This window comes from Pseudophryne corroboree, chromosome 9, assembly GCF_028390025.1.
Source record: "Pseudophryne corroboree isolate aPseCor3 chromosome 9, aPseCor3.hap2, whole genome shotgun sequence".
Classification (NCBI taxonomy): Eukaryota; Metazoa; Chordata; class Amphibia; order Anura; family Myobatrachidae; genus Pseudophryne; species Pseudophryne corroboree.
The window spans coordinates 266,883,609-266,906,984 of NC_086452.1; the positions used below are offsets into that span (position 1 = coordinate 266,883,609).

Consider the following 23,376-nt stretch of genomic DNA (forward strand, 5'->3'; position numbering starts at 1 on the left):
AAGTAGGCATCCTTTATGTCGACCGACACCATAAAATCGCCCTCCTCCAGACTGGAGATCACTGCTCGGAGAGATTCCATCTTGAATTTGAATCTCTTTAGAAAGAAATTGAGAGATTTTAGGTTCAGAATCGGTCTGACCGAGTCATCCGACTTCGGAACCACGAACAGACTCTAATAAAAACCCTCCCCCTGTTGTGACGGGGGTATCGTGACAATGACTAGATTTTGACACAGCTTTAGTATCGCAGCGCATACCACCTCTCTCTCTGGAAGAGAAACTGGCAAGGCCGATTCTAAAAAAAATCGGTGAGGGGGCACGTCCTGAAACTATTAATTTGTACCCTTGGTCTACTATTTCTAATATCCAAGGATCCAGGTCCGAGTGCACCCAGACCTGACTGAAGAGCCTCAGACGTGCCCCCACTGGTGCGGACTCCCGCAGAGGAGCCCCAGCGTCATGCGGTGGATTGGTAGAAGCCGGAGAGGACTTCTGCTCTTGGGAACTTGCCACAGCCGGTGACCTTTTTCCCCTGCCTCTTGCAGCAAGGAAGGAGGAGCCTCGTCCATTCTTGTATTTATTGGGCCGAAAGGACTGCATCTGATAGTGGGGCGTTTTCTTCTGTTGTGCAGCAACATAAGGCAAAAATTATGGGTTCACTACGATCTGCCGGCGGCCGGCCTCCCGGCGACCAGCATACCGGTGCCGGGAGGCCGGCCGCCGGCTTACCGACAGTGTGGCGAGCGCAAATGAGCCCCTTGCGGGCTCGCTGCGCTAGCCACGCTACGGGCACGGTGGCGCGCTACACTATTTTATTCTCCCTCCAGGGGGGTCGTGGGCCCCCTCGAGGGAGAGTAAGTGTTGGCATGCCGGCTGTCGGGCTCCCGGCGCCGGTATGCTGGTCGCCGGGAGCCCGACTGCCGGCATACTGAAAACCACCCAAAAATTATGACTGACCCGCGGTAGCCGTAGATACCAGGTCAGTGAGGCCGTCACCAAACAGGACACTACCGTTAAACGGTAGAGACTCCATCGCCTTCTTAGAGTCAGCATCCGCATTCCAATGATGAATCCACAATGCTCTCCTTGCCGAGACTGCCATGGCATTGGCCCTTGATCCCAAAAAGCCAATGTCCCTTACAGCTTCTTTTAAATATGCTGCAGCATCCCTGATATGACCCAGAGTCAAAAGCACATTATCTCTGTCTAGGGTATATATCTCAGATGACAAGTTATCTGCCCACTTTTCAATAGCGCTACTTACCCATGCCGAAGCAACGGCAGGCCTGAGTAGCGAACCCGCAATAACAAACGGATTTTAGTGTATTTTCTTGCTTACGATCCGCAGGATCCTTTAGGGCTGCAGTGTCAGTAGACGGAAGCGCCACCTTTTTAGATAGACGCGATAAAGCTTTGTCTACCGTGGGGGTTAACTCCCACTTTTCCCTGTCCCCAAAAGGAAACGGATATGCCACTGGAATTCTTTTGGGAACCTGTATCTTCTTGTCAGGATTTTCCCAAGATTTTTCAAACAGAGCGTTCAGTTCATGAGAGGGAGGAAATGTTACCTCAGGTTTCTTTCCTTTATACATACAGACCCCAGTATCAGGAAAAGCAGGGTCCTCTGTTATATGCAACACTTCTTTTATTGCCACAATCATGTACTGAATGCTCTTAGCCAGTTTTGGATTCAATCTGGCATCACTATAGTCGACACTGGAATCAGAGTCCGTGTCGGTATCTGTATCTGCTATTTGGCTAAAAGCACGTTTCTGTGACCCCGAAGGGGTCTGAGCTTGTGACAATGCATCCTCCATGAATTTTCTCCATGTCTGGTTCTTAGACTCAGATTTATCAAACCTCTTAGACAACCGAGTCACATTTGCATTCAGGTCACTCTCACAGTCTTATCTGTCCCCACACCAGCCTCCTCCTGGGAAGAGCACTCAGCCTCAGACATGTCGACACACACGTACCGACACCCACAACCACACTGGGGCTATAGGAGACAGAACCACAACAAAGCCTGTTAGAGAGACACAGAGGGAATACTGCCAGCTCACAACCCAGCGCCTATCCCGGTACTGACGCGAGTAAAAAAAACTGCCCAGACCTGTTAGCGCTTTATATTATATATAAATTAGCACCAAATCACTTGTACCCTCCCCCGTTTTGCACCCTGTTACTTGCACAGCAATGTGGAAGTCAGGGCCAGCGTCTCTGCAGCTTCTGTGAAGAGAAAATGGCGCTGGTCAGAGCTGTGTGGGCTAAGCACCGCCCACTACATGGCGCGCTTCAGTCCCGCTTAAATTTATATTTATACTGGCGGGGGTCCCTTAACTAGTGCCTAGGCACTCAACTTATGCCAGTGCCGTTTGAGGTCTTCATGCTGCCCAGGGCGCCCCCCCCCCTGCGCCCTGCAGTGCCGTGTTATGTGTGGGAGCATGGCGCGCAGCGCGGTACCTCATACACGTCTTCTACCGTCACTGAAGTCTTCTGATCTTCTCATACTCACCCGGCTTCTGTCTTCCGGCTCTGTGAGGGGGTGACGGCGCGGCTCCGGGAACAAGCAGCTAGGCGGACCAAATGATCGAACCCTCTGGAGCTAATGGTGTCCAGTAGCCTAAGAAGCAGAGCCCTTGAACTCAGAGAAGTAGGTCTGCTTCTCTCCCCTCAGTCCCACGATGCAGGGAGCCTGTTGCCAGCAGGTCTCCCTGAAAATAATAAACCTAACAAAAGTCTTTTTTCGAGAAACTCAGGAGAGCTCCTTAGTGTGTGACCAGTCTCTCTGGGCACAGAATCTAACTGGAGTCTGGAGGAGGGGCATAGAGGGAGGAGCCAGTTCACACCCATTTAAAGTCTTAAAGTGCTCATGTCTCCTGCGGATCCCGTCTATACCCCATGGTTCTTGAAGCATCCCCAGCATCCTCTAGGACGTATGAGAAATAAAATTTAAAAGATCCGACTTAAGAAAGTGGTTACAAGAACAAGACACATACACGTTGCACAAACCGGCAGGAAAAAAACTATAAAAAGAACATATGTGTATCGGGTATAAATCAACAGTGGCAATGCGATTTGGTTTCGCTCATAGATCTGTCAAAATACAACGATGGTGTTAAATACATATTAACCGTCATCGATATATTCAGTAAGAGGGCCTGGGCTGAAAGTCTGACCGCTAAGAACGCCGCAACAGTTGCTAATGCTTTTGAAAAAATATTCCAGCAGGGGGAAGTGCCGAAGAGGCTACAAACAGATAACGGTAAAGAGTTTCTAAACAGAACCCTAAAAAGGGTATTAGAAATATACGGTATAAATCATTTCACAACCAATAACGATGTGAAAGCGGCGGTTATAGAGCGCTTCAATAGGACTTCAAAAACACGAATGTGGCGCTATTTCACGGCAAAGAATACCTACAGATATATAGACATTTTACAAGACTTCATACACAGTTATAAAAACACTTACCATAGAACGATTAAGCGCACTCCAAACGATGTGAATGACTAACGCTTTGAGTGTCTTCGTAGCGACCTACGGTGATTACTTTAGAAGTAAGAAAACACCCGCTTGTTTAGGTGACCACGTCCGTATTTCTAAATATAAGGACATATTTCAGAAAGGCTATGAACAGAGTTTTTCTGAGGAGATATCTGTAATACGAGGCGTGAACACGAAAGGTCTTAAGCCACTTTACACGTTGGAGGATCTCTACGGTGAGACTATTACAGGTAGTTTTTATCCCGAAGAGCTTCAAAGCATACCAAAAAACTATAACAGGGTTTACAAAGTGGAAAAGATTTTAAAAAATAAGACGGTCAGAGGCCGGAAATACACTTTAGTCAAGTGGCGGGGATACCCCGCAAAATTTAACAGTTGGGTCGCGGCATCGGAGATAAGAGATATATAAACAAAGAGGATGATGGATGATAAATCGTTCTACATAACACTGCCGAGTAACGCCTCAGCAGCCACATTCCCACAAAATAAGATTTCTAACTATACCACAAAGTTGGCTAAACCGATAGACTTAAATGGCGAATGGGAAGTGGCTCTTACAGAGATGCAATACCCGCACACGTGGAATACTTTGGATATACAAGATTGTAGGCTACAAATAACACAGGAAGGGACACTTTCCAAGTCGGTTGTGGATTTCACAACCGTGTGCGTTAAAACCGTTTTTTATAAAACAATCGACGCGCTACTGGATGTAATCAACGGGGAAATTGGGCGGCATAAACTAGAGGGTGGATTAAGACTAACGTACGATCCGCTTGAGCGCGTTGTAAAATGCGACAGTAAGCAGCTGTATCAACTGACAAGGATCCTTGGTTTACAACCTAAAACGAAGATCTCTAATTCTCGAATCCGCAACGGAGACCCCTTATGGATATTTACTGATTGATTTAAGAAACAACGCTCTTGACGATTATCGTTTACGAAGCGGCTTATTCCCACCAGACACACCTGTCGCTTTTGTCATAAAGAAGCGCGGTTCTATAAAGCCATAACTGTACAACCTTTAGTCATTCATTGTCATTCTAACAACGGTGAACATGTCGGGGCGGATAAGGCGTAATTGGGCGCTTTTAATAACGTTAATTAAAGCCAGCCCGTCCCAAAGAAACACTATTTTATCCAACGCTTCAAACGATTTAGTCACGGCAATTTGTGCCATAGCACTCAACACGCTTAAAGGTAAAATACCACTGTCTCAACGACAGTTGAACTACCTTAAAAAGAGACGAGAGCTTATAAAATCGTTTTGTAATAAGAAATGTGCCATTGGAAAAAAGAGGTTGGTGAAACAATCGGGTGGTTTTATTGGTTCACTGCTTGGTTTTGCTATACCGTTAATTACAGGACTATTGTCTAATCGCTGATGGAGTACACTGAGAAAATGCATCTGGTGCCTCAGAATCAGATAGACCGTTTACATAACAAGCCGAACAGCGACGACATACGGAAAACAGCAACGCACGGTCAAGATGTAGAGATTGTGAAAATACTACAGAATAACGATTTATCAGAATATGAAAAGGCAAAGCGATATACAGCATTGTTGCAGAGGTATCTGGTGTTGAGTAAGAATATGAAAAGGCAAAGCGATATACAGCATTGTTGCAGAGGTATCTGGTGTTGAGTAAACAAGCTGATAGTGAAATGTCAACTTTAGCTCTTTTATCCCCCGTTGCAAAAACTGTTGATGAATCAAATAATACGCACAGCCGTTTGCTACCGATGCAGTTTATCATGAGATTTTGAGCGGTGTTAATGTTAGTTATAAAAAAAACTGTGAAATAATATTGAGTAAAATGACCCGTTCTAAACACATCACAGACTGGAACAGTAAAGGGGAGTTTCTGTATAAAGGCAGCGCTGTACCAGGTTCTAACATGTTAGATCTAATAAGAAGCATCACGCAAAGCCATGGTGTGTCGAGTCGTAATACGCCAAACGGTTGGTCTGAATTTATGCGCGCTATGTCTGATTAAATATTCCCTCAACCGTCATTGACAATTCTGTAAATAGAATGTACCTAGATCGCTTAAAAGTCGAGAAGCAGGACGACTCTGATGGTGCTGTAACATCGCCCATGTCGCTACATACCCTTAACAAAAGTCGAATAAATGTTTTAAGCTCCCCGGGATTAAAAACGCCACATGGCTACTTACTACTTAGGAAAAAGAGACATAAATCTATTTCAGGAAACACAGTGGCTGAAACTATAACAAATAACTAATTTATACTATTTTTATACACTGTATTTTGTGTGGGTATTTTGCACCACAATGTTTAACTTGTATTGCGTCAATAATATTTTATGTAATGTTTTAAATGTGAAGTTTTACCGTGTTATTCAACGCCTATATTTCTGTAACTATGATTTGTATATACCAATAAAATATACTAATGATTTATAAAACAGCGTTTTGTTCATTGTTTCTAATTGATGTACACGGAAGAAATCTCAATCAAGCGATATAAAGTTTAATAAACAACGTTGTTTATTAGAAAAGCAGCGTAGATATGACACATTGGCCCTCATTCCGAGTTATTCGCTCACACTCTGCTTTTAGCAGCATTGCACACGCTAAGCCGCCGCCTACTGGGAGTGAATCTTAGCTTAGCAAAATTGCGAACGAAAGATTCTCAAAATTGCGATTAGAAATTTCTAAGCAGTTTCTGAGTAGCTCGACACTTACTCTGCCACTGCGATCAGTTCAGTCAGTTTCGTTCCTGGTTTGACGTCACAAACACACCCAGCGTTCGCCCAGGCACTCCACTGTTTCTCCAGCCACTCCCGCGTTTTCCCCAGAAACGGCAGCGTTTTTTCACACACTCCCATAAAACGGCAGTTTCCGCCCAGAAACACCCACTTCCATTACGATCACCAGAACGAAGAAAAAAACTCGTAATGCCGTGAGTAAAATACCAAACATCTTAGCAAATTTACTTGGCGCAGTGTGGACATTGCGCATGCGCAATTAGCGGAAAATCGCTGCGATGCGAAGAAAATTACCGAGCGAACAACTCGGAATGAGGGCCATTGTACATAAAACGCTTCGAACACAACGTTGATTACAAGTTACACAAACAATACAGCTTTGTACATAAAATGCTTCACACACAATGTTGTGTGTGAAGCGTTTTATGTACAACGAGTCATAGTTATGAAGCGTTGTACATAAAACGCTTCACACACAACGTTGGTTACAAATTACACAAGACTTTATATATCTTACCGCATAATGACTCAGACAATGACTTCCTGGGAGATGTCTTACAAAATTTGAAACAAAACGATCATTACGTTTTGTGTCAACGCTAAAACAGGCCAGTACATCCGCATATTTGTAATTTTTACACATGAAAAATATAAAGTATACGCAATATTGCCCGCAAACGGTGCTGTTAAAATTTTGCAGCTGTTTATTTTGGTGATAAATACTTTTTGAATTTAAGTTTAAAAATTGTATTATAGCCTTCGGGAATAGGGCGCTGTCAGGGGAAAGCCCGTAAGAATAAAAAAAGTAACATTCACGTTCTTCGTTAAAATAAACGGCCAACCAGTGCTCACCCGGCTGTCCGCTGCTATGCGTATTGATTACAAACGCACAGGGGTATTGCGACAGTTTACCAGACGGTAACATATTGCACGGAAAGGTACCTTTAAAAATTTGTTGTGTCATTGGGTTTGCGTACAGTATGCAGTTTATCTGTAATGTGTTCATCTTGTGGTTGCGTAATGCTGTTCGTTAAAACATGCGATAAATATGTTAAAATATGCGATAAATATTAAAATTATTTATTTAATTTATAGATAATCATATACAGCACATCACACCTTTGATTAATTTCGATGACATCAAATATTGCGTATATTATCACATTGACTGTCCGGTCTAACGCTTCAGCAAAACGGAATTCGGCGCGTAGATTCCCTGTTCCGATTAGCGAGAGGTGCTCAGCGCATTTCTGTTCAGGTGAAAGATCAAAAGCGAATAGCGCGTAACCGTTGAGGTACTCTTCACGGTCAATTAGTATACCTGAATCTGATTTGTGCTTATTTGTGATCTGTATGAGTGACATGTACTCGCGAACAGCATTACCGTGTTCAAAGTCAGGTTGAAATGGCTTGGTGGGATGCGGGGTGCCATCCAGATAAAGGGATGCAAAGTTTACATTTTTATGTTCAAAACGTAGAGGGTTCCTGTCATAGGCTCCTGAAAACGCTTCATTGTCTACAAATGCGGCTATAACGGTTTTTGGTACTTGGCCTAAAAACAGATTTTCTAAATTAAATACTCTACTACCCATTGGTACGCTGTATATTTTCATACCAACACGATCATTCGCGTATTTTGCGTTGCCATTTAACAAGGTCTGAGCGTGTCCGATCCGGACGGCTGGTGAAACATGAATTCTTTTCATTAATAGGGACGCAGCGACGATCTGGATTTTAAAAGCGTCCGCCTTCGCCGACATTAAGCAGAATGGGTCTTTGTTTCTGGTGAGTTTTATCTTCAAATCAACAGCGTTTAAGATTAGCTTATGTTGAGGGAAAAGGTCGCAGTGTAGTGGCCCTAGCAATTCCACCGTTCGATTTTGCGCCGTTGCGTTTGCTCTTTTTATAAATCCGGAGTTTAGCCCATCCAGCGCCCTGGTGTTGTGTTCTCCAGCCACATCTTTGTAAAATAATCCTGTTGTGTGTTTTGTGGATAATGCATCTGAGCTATAATTCAGTATGGTCTCTATGTAGGCCCTTTATGCGTAAAGATTATTGGATTGTGATATGAGTCTATCGCCCAAAGAAACATCCACCTGGTTGAATAAAGTTGCTATGGGGTAATTAATAAGCGCGGCCCGAGCCCCTTGCGGTATCGGATTATTGTCAGACCGTACGATCTTACAGGTTACGTACAGCAGCGTGTTGTTCAGATCATAGTAGTGCTCACCGCTGGCCGCTATATAGAATTCAAGCGGAGCTGTCTCGGATAACGCAGCTAAAGGTTGAACTTCGACGTATAGACTTTTCTCTACGCTGGTTTGCGTCGGGGGCATGTCAAAAAGATCAAGCTTAGATTTTGCGCATTCCATGGATTCGTTGTGTATGAAAGACATGCTTAAAAAATATCACCAACTCTCCGCTACGGATTCCTTTTTTTATTTAAGTTGTGCCTGCCTCGTTTTTTGTTTAAAAGGGGCATGCACCAAGGTGGAAGTTGCGTTAAACGCTTCCGTTTTCGTTTACCAGCCCCGTTCCGCGTATAAATTAATCCGGAACCATCTTGCTTCGCTTGGTTTGCCTCGTGTAATTTATTCACAACGGCCGTTGTAGCCTGGCCGATGACATCTTCTGCGATATTGCGTGCTGCGTTCTTCACGTGGGGTTTTGCTAACTCAAGGCCTCATCGGAAAAGCGGCACAGCCTTTCTGAACAGACTTCGAAATATACCGCCTAATCCGCAACCGTACATGTATGCGCTGCCGTGAAAACCGGGTAATCCATTACCGGCTTGAAATTTATAATATTGCGCATAGAGAGCTGGATCTCCATAATTTTTTAACAGCGACCATTCTGTTTAGTTAATAAAATTCAGTTTTGAAGTGTCTGAAGTGTAGTTTCACGATCGCTTTCCCAAACTTAAATGCCATGTTCTCGTTCTGGTCGTTCTTTATCTCTATGGCTATCGTGTCAAAATGCACTTTGCACAATGGTACCTAATCGGGCTTCTCGTATCGTATTGTGATCACATCATTGTTATAACCCTTCATTTCAGTGTGAAGTAGTGGTACATAACTATCCCCGACCCTCTGGTGTTCGATAATGTCTGTGTACACGTACAGCGTATATTGACCGCCTTCGATGTCAGCGCATGGTTTAGAGATCTTAGTTTAAGGTTGTAAACCAAGGATCCTTGTCAGTTTATCACCGGCTGTTAGTTGATACAGCTGCTTACTGTCGCATTTTACAACGCGCTCAAGCGGATCGTACGTTAGTCTTAATCCACCCTCCAGTTTCCGCGTTGATTACATCAAGTAGCGCGTCGATGGTTTTATAAAAAAAATAAGATTTTACTCACCGGTAAATCTATTTCTCGTAGTCCGTAGTGGATGTTGGGAGGTCCTTACGGAGTTCCCAGCATCCACTAGGACGTCAGAGAAATGGGTTTAACGCACTTGGAAAGTGTGCCTTCCTGTGTTATTTGTAGCCTACAATCTTGTATATCCAAAGTATTCCACGTGTGCGGGTATTGCATCTCTGTAAGAGCCACTTCCCATTCGCCATTTAAGTCTATCGGTTTAGCCAACTTTGTGGTATAGTTAGAAATCTTATTTTGCGTGAATGTGGCTGCTGAGGCGTTACTCGGCAGTGTTATGTAGAACGATTTATCATCCATCATCCTCTTTGTTTATATATCTTTTATCTCCGATGCAGCGACCCAACTGTTAAATTTTGCGGGGTATCCCCGCCACTTGACTAAAATGTATTTCCGGCCTCTGACCGTCTTATTTTTTAAAATCTTTTCCACTTTGTAAACCCTGTTATAGTTTTTTGGTATGCTTTGAAGCTCTTCGGGATAAAAACTACTTGTAATAGTCTCACCGTAGAGATCCTCCAACGTGTAAAGCGGCTTAAGATCTTTTGTGTTCACGCCTTGTATTACAAATATCTCCTCAGAAAAACTCTGTTCGTAGCCTTTCTGAAATATGTCCTTATATTTAGAAATACGGACGTGGTCACCAACACCTAAACAAGCGGGTGTTTTCTTACTTCTAAAGTAATCACCGTAGGTCGCTTTGAAGACACTCAAAGTGTTAGTCATTCACATCGTTTGGAGCAACTGTGTATGAAGTCTTGTAAAATGTCTATATATCTGTAGGTATTCTTTGCCGTGAAATAGCGCCACATTCATGTTTTTAAAGTCCTATTGAAGCGCTCTATAACCGCCGCTTTCACATCGTTATTGGTTGTGAAATTATTTATACCGTATTTTTCTAATACCCTTTTTAGGATTCTGTTTAGAAACCCTTTACCGTTATCGGTTTGTAGCCTCTTCGGAACTTCCCCCTGCTGGAATATTTTTTCAAAAGCATTAGCAACTGTTGTGGCGTTCTTAGCGGTCAGACTTTCAGCCCAGGCCCTCTTTCTGAATATATCGATGACGGTTAATATGTATTTAAAACCATTGTTGTATTTTGACAGATCTATGAGCGAAACCAAATCGCATTGCCACTGTTGATTTATACCCGATACACATATCATGTTCCTTTTATAGTTTTTTTCTTGCCGGTTTGTGAAACGTGTATGTGTCTTGTTCTTGTAACCACTTTCTTACGTCGGATCTTTTAAATTTATTTTTAACCGCACCATAATATTTATCAATACCGCTAAAACTACCCGGTTAAATTACTGTGTAATATGCTTCTTTCATCTGCTTGATTTGACGCGCGGCGTTGCGTGACATTCTGCGACTGGTGTTGCGTGACATTCTTTTCAAAGCAATTATCTTTTAATACAGTTTGATATCGAGCTCTATAAATTCAATATAAAATTGATATCAAACACTATAATTTGATATCGAAGGGGGCGTAGCCGGTGGGTGTTAACCTGTCAAAACCAATTAAGTTTGATAGAAAGGTGCTCTATCCCTACTCTCTTGCATGTCTTTCTGCCCAGAGGAGGATCTTTGTCACCTCTGCCATTGCTGCTGTGTTTTTCATTCCGCCTTGACGGTTTATGTACGCGACTGCTGTTACATTGTCCGACTGGATCTGCACGGATTGATCTTGAAGAAGATGCACCATTGTAAATGGCTCTCAATTCCAGCACGTTTATGTGAAGACAGGTTTCCTGACTTGACCATCTTCCTTGGAAGCTTTTTCCCTGTGTGACTGCTCCCCAGCCTCGGAGACTTGCATCCGTGGTTACTAGGACCCAATCATGAATCCCGAACCTGCGTCCCTCTAATAGGTGAGAACTGTGTAGCCACCACAGGAGCGAAATCCTGGCTTTGAAGGACAGGATTATCTTCTGGTGCATGTGTAGGTGGGATCCGGACCACTTGTCCAACAGGTCCCACTGGAACACTCTGGCATGGAATCTGCCAAACTGTATGGCCTCGTAGGCCGCTACCATCTTTCCCAACAACCGAATGCATTGATGGATTGACACTCTTGTTGGTTTCAATATTTGCTTGACCAGTCTCTGGATTTCCAGAGCCTTTTCTACTGGACGAAATACCCTCTGTACTTCTGTGTCCAGTATAATCCCTAGAAAGGACAATCTTGTCGTCGGTTCCAATTGTGACTTTGGAAAATTCATGATCCAACCGTGTTGTTGGATTACTGACAGGGAGAGTGCAATGTTCTGCACCAACCATTCCTTGGATCTCGCTTTTACCAGGAGATAAAATTCCAGGTAAGGAATTATATTGACTCCCTGTTGTCGACGGAGGACCATCATCTCTGCCATCACCTTGGTGAATACCCTCGGTGCTGTGGAGAGTCCGAACGGCAACGTCTGGAACTGGTAAATGGCAATCCTGTACCGCGAATCTCAGATAAGCTTGATGAGAAGGATAAATAGGAACATGCAAGTAAGCATCTTTTATGTTTACTGACACCATGAAGTCCCCCTTCCTCCAGACTGGAAATCACTGCTCTCAGAGATTCCATCTTGAACTTGAATCTTTTCAGGTAAAGATTCAGCGATTTCAGGTTCAAAATTGGTCTGACCGAGCCGTCCGGCTTCGGAACTACGAAGAGGCTTGAATAAAACCCTTCTCCCTGTTGTGACACGGGAACCAGGACAATGACTTGTGTCGACACAGGAATTAGAGTCAGTGTCGGTTTCAGTTTGTACTATTTGTGCAAATGGTCTTTTATGTGACCCAGAGGGGTCGCCTGCGGATCAAAAAGCAGAACCACTAAAAACCACATCTTCCACTGATCTTTCTGCATGAGACTCAGACTTATCTAATCTCTTACTGATATGATTCACACTATCGCGTAATTCTTTCACCCATTCAGGCTCATGGTGTGTCGGCAGAGCCACCACATTACAACTCTGTGTCCCTAAAATGGCTCCCTCAGGGGAAAAGCTCCCTGCCTCAGACATGTCACACACGTGCACAACACCCACTCCAGGACTTATAGGGGACAGACCCACGGTAAAATCTGTCAGAAGGACACAGGATTTGCCAGTTAACAACCCAGCGCCAGCAATAAAATGTCTGTGAAACACAAAATGCCCACAGACCTGCAGCGCTTTTATAATGATAATAACACCATGTATAGCACCAAATTCCACTGTGTCCCCGTTTTTCACCTGTTACTTAGTTCAGCAGTGGAGGAGGAACAGCGTTCTTCTCTGCAGTCTGGAAGGAGAGAAAAATGGCGCTGAGCAGTGTGCTGGCTGCCTGAGGAAGCCCCGCCCCCGTAATGGCGCGTTTCCCCTCAGACTTTATGCTACTAATATTTATACTGACGGGGTAGGGCTGTGCCACAGCATCTTAGGCCCCTTATATGCCAGTGTTACAAGGTTTCATGCTGCCCAGGGCGCCCCCCCCCCCCCGCGCCCTGCACTGCCTGTGTGTGTGGGTAGCATAGTGCGCAGCGTTCCTGCCCGCTGCGCGGTACCTTTCAGCTGTCACGATGTCTGAAGATCCTTTTCTTCTTACACTCACCTGTCTTCTGAATTCTGGCTCTGTAAGGGGGGTGACGGCGGGCTGTGGGAGAGAGCACATAGCCGCAGCTAGCGTTCAGCATCCCTTCAGGAGCTAATGGTGTCCTGTCAGCCAGAAGCAGAGCCATGGAACTATTTAGGAAGTTGGTTCCTACTTCTGCCCCCTAAGTCCCACGAAGCAGGGAGACTGTTGCCAGCAGTCCTCCCTGAAAATAAAAAACCTAACATAAGTCTTTCAGAGAAACTCAGTAGAGCTCCCCTGGAGTGCATCCAGTCTGCCTGGGCACATTTCTAAAACTGAGGCCTGGAGGAGGGGCATACAGGGAGGAGCCAGTTCACACCCTTGAAAAGTCTTAAAGTGCCCATGGCTCCTGCGGAACCGTCTATACCCCATGGTACTAAAGTGGACCCCAGCATCCTCTACTACGTATGAGAAAACCCTGTATAGTATCACTGCAAGCAGAGCACAAACAGAGGATTTAAGAGGTATGTGGTGACTGTAAAACACAGAGAAAATTACCAAAGTAGTGTATCCTGTGAAACACTATTATATGAGAACCCTGATGCACTTAGCCCCCCTCAGGGTACAGAATATAGGGATAGCAATATGTGTTTAATACACGGAATAGAGATCACACAACAGCTATAGACAGACAGACACACACACACACACACACACACACACACACACACACACACACACACACAATCACATGTATAATGCAGAAATTATTACAAACAACAATAAAACTGCACTGGACTAGCAATACTAAGTAACTGTACTACCATGTAGGTATATAGATATAACAATGCACAGTAAAGACTGGATGTATATCACAGGGTACTTGTACTAAATATCCCTGAAGTTATGCACTTGTTCTTAACTACCACTGTCTAAATAACATGTAGAATACTTAAGTGTCCTGTAAATGCGCAGCGCTGATGATACAGACGGCTTTACAGAGGAGACATTGCCCAGCAGTCCCAGAATCAGCTCAGCAAATGCTGAGGGAGACAGAGAGATGCAGCTCCAGGGCGGGAACATTTGCAGTAAATGGAGCCTGGGTCTGGGGCTACAGGACAGAGCCTTATCCCCTTGCTGGACTTCACCACTGGGTACTGCGGGGCCTATTGAAACGGATTTTCATGTAATCCGACCTGTGCCTCTTGCCCTGGTGGTCTAGTGGGGTCCCTGTATGGTCACAGTGTCCCCGCCAGTGCGCGCGGTCTATCTCCTAGAGACCGCGCAGGATCGCGGTTTTCAGCGGGTCCCGCCTGGGGGACCCTCTTACCTCCTCCCTATGATGCGGCCACGCGATCCTGGAGAGCAGCGGCAAGTGTGTGTGTGCCCTGAAGAGACCGGAGCCCTCTGCTGTAAGTACCCGGCAACTAGGGTGCGGGGGTATACAGCGCCGCTGAGGGGGGGGGGCGGGGGTGGTGGTGAGGGAGCCACAGCACGATATGGGATATAGAGGAGGCGGCGCTATGCATCCTGGGAACAGTCAAAGCTTTTAGCCTGTTGGTGCCTCGGATCAAGATCCAACTCTACACCCCGATGTAATTCCCTGTGGAATCAGTGTACCCACTGCAGAAAGGAAGAATTACGTTTGGTCACCGGAATTATTTTATTTGGGTGAGACCAAGCTTCCTTGAAAAGATCCTCCAACTGTGTGGAGGTAGAAAACGCAGATGGATCCTTCTTTTTCTTCTTAAAAAGAAGTGTCTGTGCATCAGGTGGGGAGTCAGTATCCTTAATTTGCAGGATCTCCCTAACCACTTTAACTAAGGCTTCCACTCTGGCTATGGTCATATGAACATCCTGAGTCTGAGGCTGTTCAATTTCTGAATCCTGAGGCTCTTCTTCCTCTTCTGAGAATTCCTTTGACTGGGATTCCTCTGATTGTATAAGGCATAGTTCCGCTCTATTTGCATTTTTGCGCTTAGATGAAGATCCCGGGCCCTTTTCTCAAGTTAGTGGAAAACTTAACTAACCCCTGTACAAACTGTGACAAGCCCTGGACCCATGCCGGTTCAGTCGTCTGTTGCTATGTCTGTGAAGGGGATTGGTCTGCACCTGCTGTAGAGACTGTGACCTGTGGTGTTCATGGCTGAGGTTAGTGAGGTGGCCCGGTTCGGTTTTGATGAAGTGGAACTCCCCATAGTAGCACCACCGGGCGCCTTGACAGAGCAACAGTCACAAAGCAGTAGTTCCCTTTTCCATCTGGGAGGCTTTGAAAGATCCCCTTGAGGACATGTTCCCACCTGTTAGGCTAGTACAGGAAAAACAGACACACTCACATACACAGACCTAGTAATATAGGTAAGTGGTTCGAGGGGACTATGTGACACTGACCTAGAGAGACGCAAATAGAAGAATAAGTGGGTCTAGTACTGTAGCTGTGAGCCCACCACAGGAGTAGCTACCGTTTAGGTAAACAGTGATACTACACAACTAAGTTAGTGCACCACAGCACCCCTAGCAGTGTTAAATAGGATTGAAAATAAAACTTGGCACTGTTTTTTCAACTACCAACACCATGAGGTGAGGTAGTAAATATACAACCTGACACTAAAGGCGGGTACATACAAAGAGATTTTTGCCTAATTTCTAAACAATCTGACTAGACTGCTTAGAAATTAAGCAATGATCACTCCGTGGGTATGCCCCATAGCGATGCCAGGCACCGTGCGTCGCTGTCCCTGGCTCAGATCTTGACTGTATGCTGTCAAGATTTGGCTAGATCGCAATGCTCTCATTGAGCCTTGCGGTCTAGTTAGGATTGGGCTAGCACACATTGCAGCGTTTGTACAGACACTCGCTGCCATGTGTGCTAAGCCCACATTGGGATCAGCACACATCAAGTTGAGCCCGAATCGGGCTGTGTGTACCCCCATTTAGACAGTGATGGTATAAGGGAGGCAGGAGTAGCTTTCTCCAACAGGATAATTGTACAACTCAGATGTCTGCAGCAGTGTAATCCCATGCGCAGCCTCTCCCAATGAAAACAAATTTTAGAGCTCAGCCAGGCATAAAATGGCTGCTGGGCTTGCAGGGATGGGAGGAGAGAGGGAGGAGATCAAGAGGAGAGAGCATCCTGAAGTGGAAACCTAAAGATAGGAATCCACCAACAGCAGTGGCCGGAGCTACAGGACACTGCCACCCGCCCTGGAGCCCCAGGGACCCGCTCCCGCCAGCTAAATAGTCCCTGGTGGCCTAGTGGTACAAACAGGAGAAGACCTTGTGCCACTGCCAGGACTACCGAAGCTGCCTCTCCCCAGTGGTATTCGCCGCGTTGCCGGCTTCCCGCAAGTATGAGACCGTTACCTGACCCTCCATTCTGCCTACTATTGCCCCAGATGCCTGGGACAAGTTAACAAGTTAACTACTTGGTGCCCGGACTGGACGCCTGACTATACCCTCTGTTTCCGGTGTCAGGCCATTGGCTGAAAGAAAAATGCTTTTATCCTATGTTATACCAAGGTTGCTTACCTGCTTTGTACAAAGAAGAGGGCACAGCTGGACAATAATTGCTGCCACATCAGACTGGTGTTGTATATCAAGCAACTTCTCACAAAAATTACATGCCGTCAACAGTGCAGAAAGGGACACATTCTGTGAATGTAATAATTATGTTTAATAGGTTATAACCCAGTAAAGCGTTAAAAAGGATATAAAGTGCCAAATCATATTCTAACCCAGAAGAGGTATACTCAGGTTCACTGTCCTCTTAGATTTCTCAACTTGTCTACCATTTAGGGCTATAAACAAGTAGTTTTAAATTACTAATTTGGGGGAATTCAATTGTTTTGTATCCGAGTCTGATCTCCCATCTAAAGTGATGGGAGATCACGGGCGCAATTCAACTGTTTCTTTTTTTCGTGTTGAACGCCCCCACAAAGGTTGGGGTTTAGACATGTAAAGCAGCTAAATCTGACCGAACTAATGGGTGTGACACAAAAAGTCTTGTTTGAGCACTGAAACGGGTCACTGCCGCACATTTCCGCTCACCACTCCCGGAGGATGCGAGTTGAAATGCTGGAGCCGGCAGCCGAACGAGAACGAAGGGGGCTACAAGTGAATAGCTCGGTTGGAGTTGGGTACCATCTGCTCGCTGGCGGCAAAAAAACAAAACAAAACCTGAATTCCACCCATTGTCTCTGACCAAAACAAATGCAATATTTTACATAGGTTAGTAAATGTTGAATTCAATATTCTAGGAAACCATGCCCAATATGTGTTGTGCTTTACAATTGGGAACAAAACACTAATAGGTATACTGGGCTGCTGTAATCTACTATGATGTGTGTGGGAGCTCATCGAGGAGGATTAAAACTCCCCCAAAAACTATACCCTGACAATTATCTCTACACTAAAGAATGCATCCTGCAGTTACATCTCATAAAGAAATGTTACAGTATCTAAAAGACACATGAACTAATCCTCACCTTAATGATTTTACTATATTTTATTCCCAGGGGGAAAAAGATACCACGCAGAGATGCAATGGATGGCAAAAGGGTGAAACTGAAACTTACCAACTGCTTTATGCCTTCAAATGTCCACATGCCAGTCAGACAGATACTGCATTCGGTCAACGCTGTTGTGAAAAGTGCCTTCTTCACCTGTGTGCCCATAGCACTAGGCAGTGATGCAAGGGAAACATGGGGCCAGAATGAGAGATTTTCTGCTTGATCTGGTGGAAACATTTTAATAACCTCTGCCTAAAAAGAGAAAACACTTCAGGCAGTCATACTCTATATTAGCTTTACAATGGAAAACCACTTGTGCATAACAATTTTTTTTTTTGTTATCAATGTCATATTTACAACACTGGATTTAAGGGTTAAGTCTTATAGATCCTGCTGTGGTTATAATTTACTACTATCCTAATCACTTTGACACATAAATCAATTTCCACAAACAGTTAAGTTGAATACAGAAATCTGACCTATTAAGTAATGCTGCACCACTGTGTAATGGTATGTGAAAGCTTTGAACTATTCAGTTGTTAACACGTTTGACAAAAGAAACTTTTAGAATAAAAAGGGAGTTTAATACCTGGTGACCAGAATCCAGTAAAAAGAGCAGACGTCTAAGTAGTACAGTAAGGTGAGCAAGCTGGCAGGTGTCACTAGGACATGACTTCACCTGTACACAAACATCAAAATAATCACTTTAATAGTCTACATACAAACAATTTATTATAGTTAGATACATAGAGAGAGAGAAAGAGAGAGATAGATAGATATATCATAATGAGATATTTTGTGGATAGGACCTACAGTAAGTGTAAACACGAAATGCATTTATGTTTCATACACAAATGACCTGAAGGTCATTTTGTACAATAATTTAGTACATAAAACAAAGGTTGCATACATACATGAAACCCATTTGTTTCATATGTACTTTATACACATAGCCTGAAGGTAATTTTAGACAATATTCATAATAATTGTGTGTGAAACAAAGTTTGTGTACATATTTTGCATATGGCAGACCAACATTTTACATTTTATCAGGGTTGGGAAAAAAATGAAAAGTTAATATATCTGATGCATATAGTCACATATTTACTTAATCAATAGGACTAACACAGATGAGGTAATGGACCAGATTCAGATCTTAATACATTAGTAAGCTAAGCAGAACCTGAGACATCACTTAAATGGACAGAAAAGTTGGTCATAAATAATTAAATATTAAATGGCAGCTATAAATTATATTCTTTAGGTCTCAATTGGTTTATCTTATGATAGTAACATAGTAATTGATATAAATGTAATAAAGAGGCAAAATGCCCATCGCGTTCAATCTGTTTATTGAATTAAGTTGTGTTGATTTTAATGTACCTGCAGAAGAATGTTTCATGATTAGTTAACAACTACAATCACATTACACCCGGATTAACAACTTCAATATTTTAAGTGTTGTACCCTTGGATATCCTTTTCAATCAGAAATTCATCCAATCCCCTTTTAAATGCATTTATAGTGTCCACCATTACCACCTTCCCCGGCAAGGAATTCCAAATCCTTATTGCCCTAACAGTGAAGAACCCTTTCCTCTGTTGCGTGCGGAATTTTCTCTCCTCCAGTCTCAGCAAGTGCCCGCGTGTCCTAATAGAGTTCTTTTAATAAATAATTCCTCTGATAACTCTTTGTAGTGCCCTTTACATATTTGAAGACATTAATAATGTCTCCTCTTAGAATCCTCTTTTCCAGCGTATACATGTTCAACCTAGTAAGCCTTTACTCGTAATCCAGTCCCTCAAGCCCTTTAATAAATGTAGTAGCTCGCCTTTGAACCCTCTCTAGTTAACCGATATCAGGATTTTGGTACTTACCGATAAATCCCTATCTCCGATTCCACAGGGGCCACTGGAGCGCAGTTACAATGGGGAAATAGTAGGTAGTAACTGGGAGCTGGCACTTTAAAACTCAAACACTGTGGCTAGCTCCTCCCCTACTATCTCCCCTCCAAGCCAGTCTACGTAAAACTGTGCCCGAGGAGAGCTGGAATAAACTAACGTTAAAGTAGAGGAGGTTAACACCAGCATGTAAACCAGGATAACACGAAACAAACATGGAACCTAACCTAACAAAAGGTTAACCTGAACCCAAAAAGCAGTCACATAGTGATCTGCGAACCGTTAGGCGAAAAAGTAGGAAACAGCGCTGGGTGGGTGTCCAGTGGCCCCTGTGGAATCGGAGAAAGGGATTTATCGGTAAGTACCAAAATCCTGATTTCTCCTTCATCCACTATGGGCCACTGGAGCGCAGTTACAATGGGGAAGTCCCAGAGCTCCCAAAACGGGTGGGAGAGCGCTGAGAGTCCTGTAAAACCACTCGGCCAAACTGCGATGCAGAGGCCGCAAAAGTGTCAAACCTGTAAAATTTGACAAACGTATCTCGGCCCGACCAAGTAGCCTCCCGACATAAAGTAGTCATGGAGACCCTCGTGGGCAGTCGCCCACGAGGGCTCCACAGAGCGCGTAGCATGCTTCGAAAGTGAAGACGGAGATTTCTGAGAAGCTGCCAATTAAGCCTGTCTGATGGTCAGCCGACTCCATCGGGACAAAGTCTGCTTAGAAAACCGGTCAACCACGGCGGGCAGCATCGTATAGAACACATAGAGAGTCCGACTTCCGAATGTCCGACAAACTATCCACATAGATCTTGAGCGCCCTGACAACGTCCAATGATCTCGAATCCGGAGAGTCCACCGAGAGGGCCGGAACCACAAGAGGCTGATTGATATGAAAATCAGACACCACCTTAGGTAGAAAAGACATGCGAGTACGGAGCTCGGCCCTATCAGCATGAAACACCATGTAAGGAGGTCGACAAGAAAGAGAGCCCCAAGTTCCGACACCCGTCTGGCCGAAGCCAGAGCCAGGAGAAGGACCACCTTCCAGGTGAGATATTTCATCTCCACCGATTCCAGAGGCTCAAACAACGAAGACTGCAGAAAAAAAGGGGACAAGATTGAGGTCCCATGGTGCTGTTGGAGGGCAAAAGGAAGGCTGTATCCGTAGAAACACCCTGAAAGAAAGTCTGAACTTCCGGCAGCAAGGCTGACTTTTTCTGGAAGAAAACCAAAAGAGCAGAGACCTGCACCTTTAGTGAACCCAGTCTTAAGCCTGCCGAGAAACCCGCCTGCAAAAAACTGAGAAGGCGGGCCAAGCGAAAAACTGAAGGAGAAAACCGTCGACGTTCACACCAGGCTACCTAATTCTTCCAAATGCGGTAGTAGTGAGACAATGTGACTGACTTTCTAGCCTGAAGCATAGCAGGTATAACCGTACGAGGAAACCACTTCCTTTTCAAGATGGCCTTTTTAACAGCCACGCCGTCAAACGTAGCCTGCGTAAGTCTGGATAAAGAAAAGGACCCTGTTGTAGTAGACTGTCCCGTAGTGGCAGGGGCAAAGGCTCGGCTACTGACAACAGGTGTAGGGTGGAGTACCAAGCCCTGCGTGGCCAATCTGGAGCCACCAGGAGGACCAGAACGTTGGCTCTCTTGATGCGTTGCAGAACCCGAGGCAACAACGGGAAAGGAGGAAAGAGGTAAACAAACTGGAAATTCCAAGGAGCCGTGAGGGCATCCGCCGCCGCCGGGTCCCTCTTTCGAGAGTAATACCGAGGCAGCTGATGGTTCAGGCGGGACGCCATCAGGTCAATCTGTGGTTTTCCCCACCGGAGGACAAGCTGACAAAACACCTGGGGATGTAGTGACCACTCTCCTGGGTGCATGTCCTGTCGGCTGAAGTAATTGGTTACCCAATTGTCCACTCCGGGAATAAATATCGCCGAGAAGGACAGAGCATACTCCTCCGCTCAGAGAAGGATATTGGTGACCTCTCTCATCGCCGCACGGCTGCGAGTGCCGCCCTGACGGTTGATGTACGCTATCGTCGCGGCGTTGTCGGACTGAACTCTGACCGCTCGACTACGCAGCAGGTGATGTGCCTAAAGTAGGGCGTTGTATACCGGCCGTAGTTCGAGAATGTTTATGGGGAGAGAGAATTTGTGAATCGACCAGCGCCCCCGAAACCGATTTCGAGGGTCACTGTCCCCCAGCCTCGCAGACTTGCATCCGTGGTGAGGAGAGTCCAATCTCAATACCGAACCGCCTTCCTTCCAACAGATGCGCCGACTGGAGCCATCAGAGAAGCGACGACCGTGCCTTTGAAGATAGCGTCACCCGCTGTTGAAGGAATAGATGAGATCCTGATCACTGATGTAGAAGATGCAGCTGGAACGGTCGAGAGCAGAAGCGACCGTACGGGAGAGCTTCGAACGCCGCTACCATCTTTCCCAGAGGGCGAATGCAGAGATACACTGACACCCGACGGTGTCGAAGTACCGACCTTAACAGCGTTTGCAGAGACAGGATCTTGTACTGAAGAAGGAAAGCCTTCTGACGGGCCGTGTCGAGAATCATCCCCAAATACAGCAACCGTTATGAGGGGCATAAGTGAGACTTCGGGAAGTTCAGGATCCACCCATGCCGAATCAGAAGCTTCTGCGTTATCCAGATATTCTGAAGTAACAGATCGTCTAAATAGGGAACAATCGTCACACCCTGCTTCCGAAATAGGGCCATCATGACCGCCATGACCTTTGTGAACACTCTGGGAGCACACGAGAGACCGAACGGAAGGGCCTGGAACTGAGCGTCCTGTATCGTGAACCGGAGAACAGCCTGATGAGGAGGCTAAAGGGGAACATGTAAGTATGCATCCCTGATGTCCAAGGACGCCAGAAACTCGTTCTGCTCCAACACCGCAATAACAGACTTGTGGGACTCCATCCTGAACCTGAATACCCTCAAATACGGATTGAGATCCTTCAAGTTCAGGATTGCCTGACCGAACCGTCCGGCTTCAGTACGATAAACAGGCTTGAGTAATAGCCCCGTTTCTGATGATGAGAGGGAACAGGGATCAGTACCTTTGTGGAAAGAATCTTCTGGACCGCTGCCTGCAAGGCAACTCCTCTGTTGCCACTGAAGTCCCACAGACGAGCTCCCACCCTGGGTCTCCCAGGTGGGAGGGAAGCCCGTCATGCGGTAGTAGCGGTGGAGGACTTAACCTCTGACTGGGTTGAGGTTGTGGAACCTCTGCCTCAACCCCTATGGCCACGGGAGGCGGAAACTCCTCCCCTGCTGGAAGGGGCACGAAAAGATCGAAAGGAGAGACCCCTATATGGCCTGCGAGGGGCTGGAGCAGCAGAAGGAAGATAAGTCGACTTACCTCCAGTGGCCTGAGAAAGTCAATCCAGGAACCGGCAGAGGAGACACCGAAGAATCCACAATCGGAGAGGTCTCATAACGCTTCCTGCTATCTGCTGGAAAAGGATAGGAAGACAAAATTTTCCCTGATACCTGAAACTTCGCGTCTGGATGTTTCCAGGCTGCTGTTATGAGCGCATCTAGCTCCTCCGAAACTGGAAAGGTCACCGGCAGGCATTGGTTGGTGCCAAACCTTGAAGGGCGTAAGGCGTCCTACTCCGTCTCCTCCACCTGTAATACTGAGCGAATAGCAGTAATAAGAGCCTCTATACCCTGCTACTGGTTCAGAGTCCTCATACACCTGATCATCAGTATCCTGTATATCTATATCCTGTATATCTACCACCGCCTCATATCATCTCATCGTCAGATTCGTGTAA

The 23,376-nt window shown here is 45.3% G+C and overlaps 1 protein-coding gene and 1 long non-coding RNA gene across 5 annotated transcripts in view; one reads left to right on the forward strand and one right to left on the reverse strand.

The window, feature by feature from the left end:
• Positions 1-19,004, forward strand: part of LOC134957994 (uncharacterized) — a 250,730-nt gene extending 231,726 nt beyond the window's left edge. Inside the window, exon 4 of the long non-coding RNA XR_010186826.1 lies at positions 17,678-19,004. This is a non-coding gene — a long non-coding RNA (uncharacterized LOC134957994). The remainder of the gene's footprint in view (positions 1-17,677) is intronic.
• The window catches only part of FIRRM (FIGNL1 interacting regulator of recombination and mitosis), a 926,412-nt gene that overhangs the window by 269,786 nt on the left and 633,250 nt on the right, over positions 1-23,376 (reverse strand). For all 4 annotated transcript variants that reach the window (XM_063940283.1, XM_063940285.1, XM_063940284.1 and 1 more), the window contains 3 exons: positions 18,261-18,350; positions 17,738-17,923; positions 16,692-16,814 (listed from right to left, as the gene is read on the reverse strand). In XM_063940283.1, the coding sequence (XP_063796353.1) occupies positions 16,692-16,814; positions 17,738-17,923; positions 18,261-18,350 (399 nt within the window). The remainder of the gene's footprint in view (positions 1-16,691; positions 16,815-17,737; positions 17,924-18,260; positions 18,351-23,376) is intronic.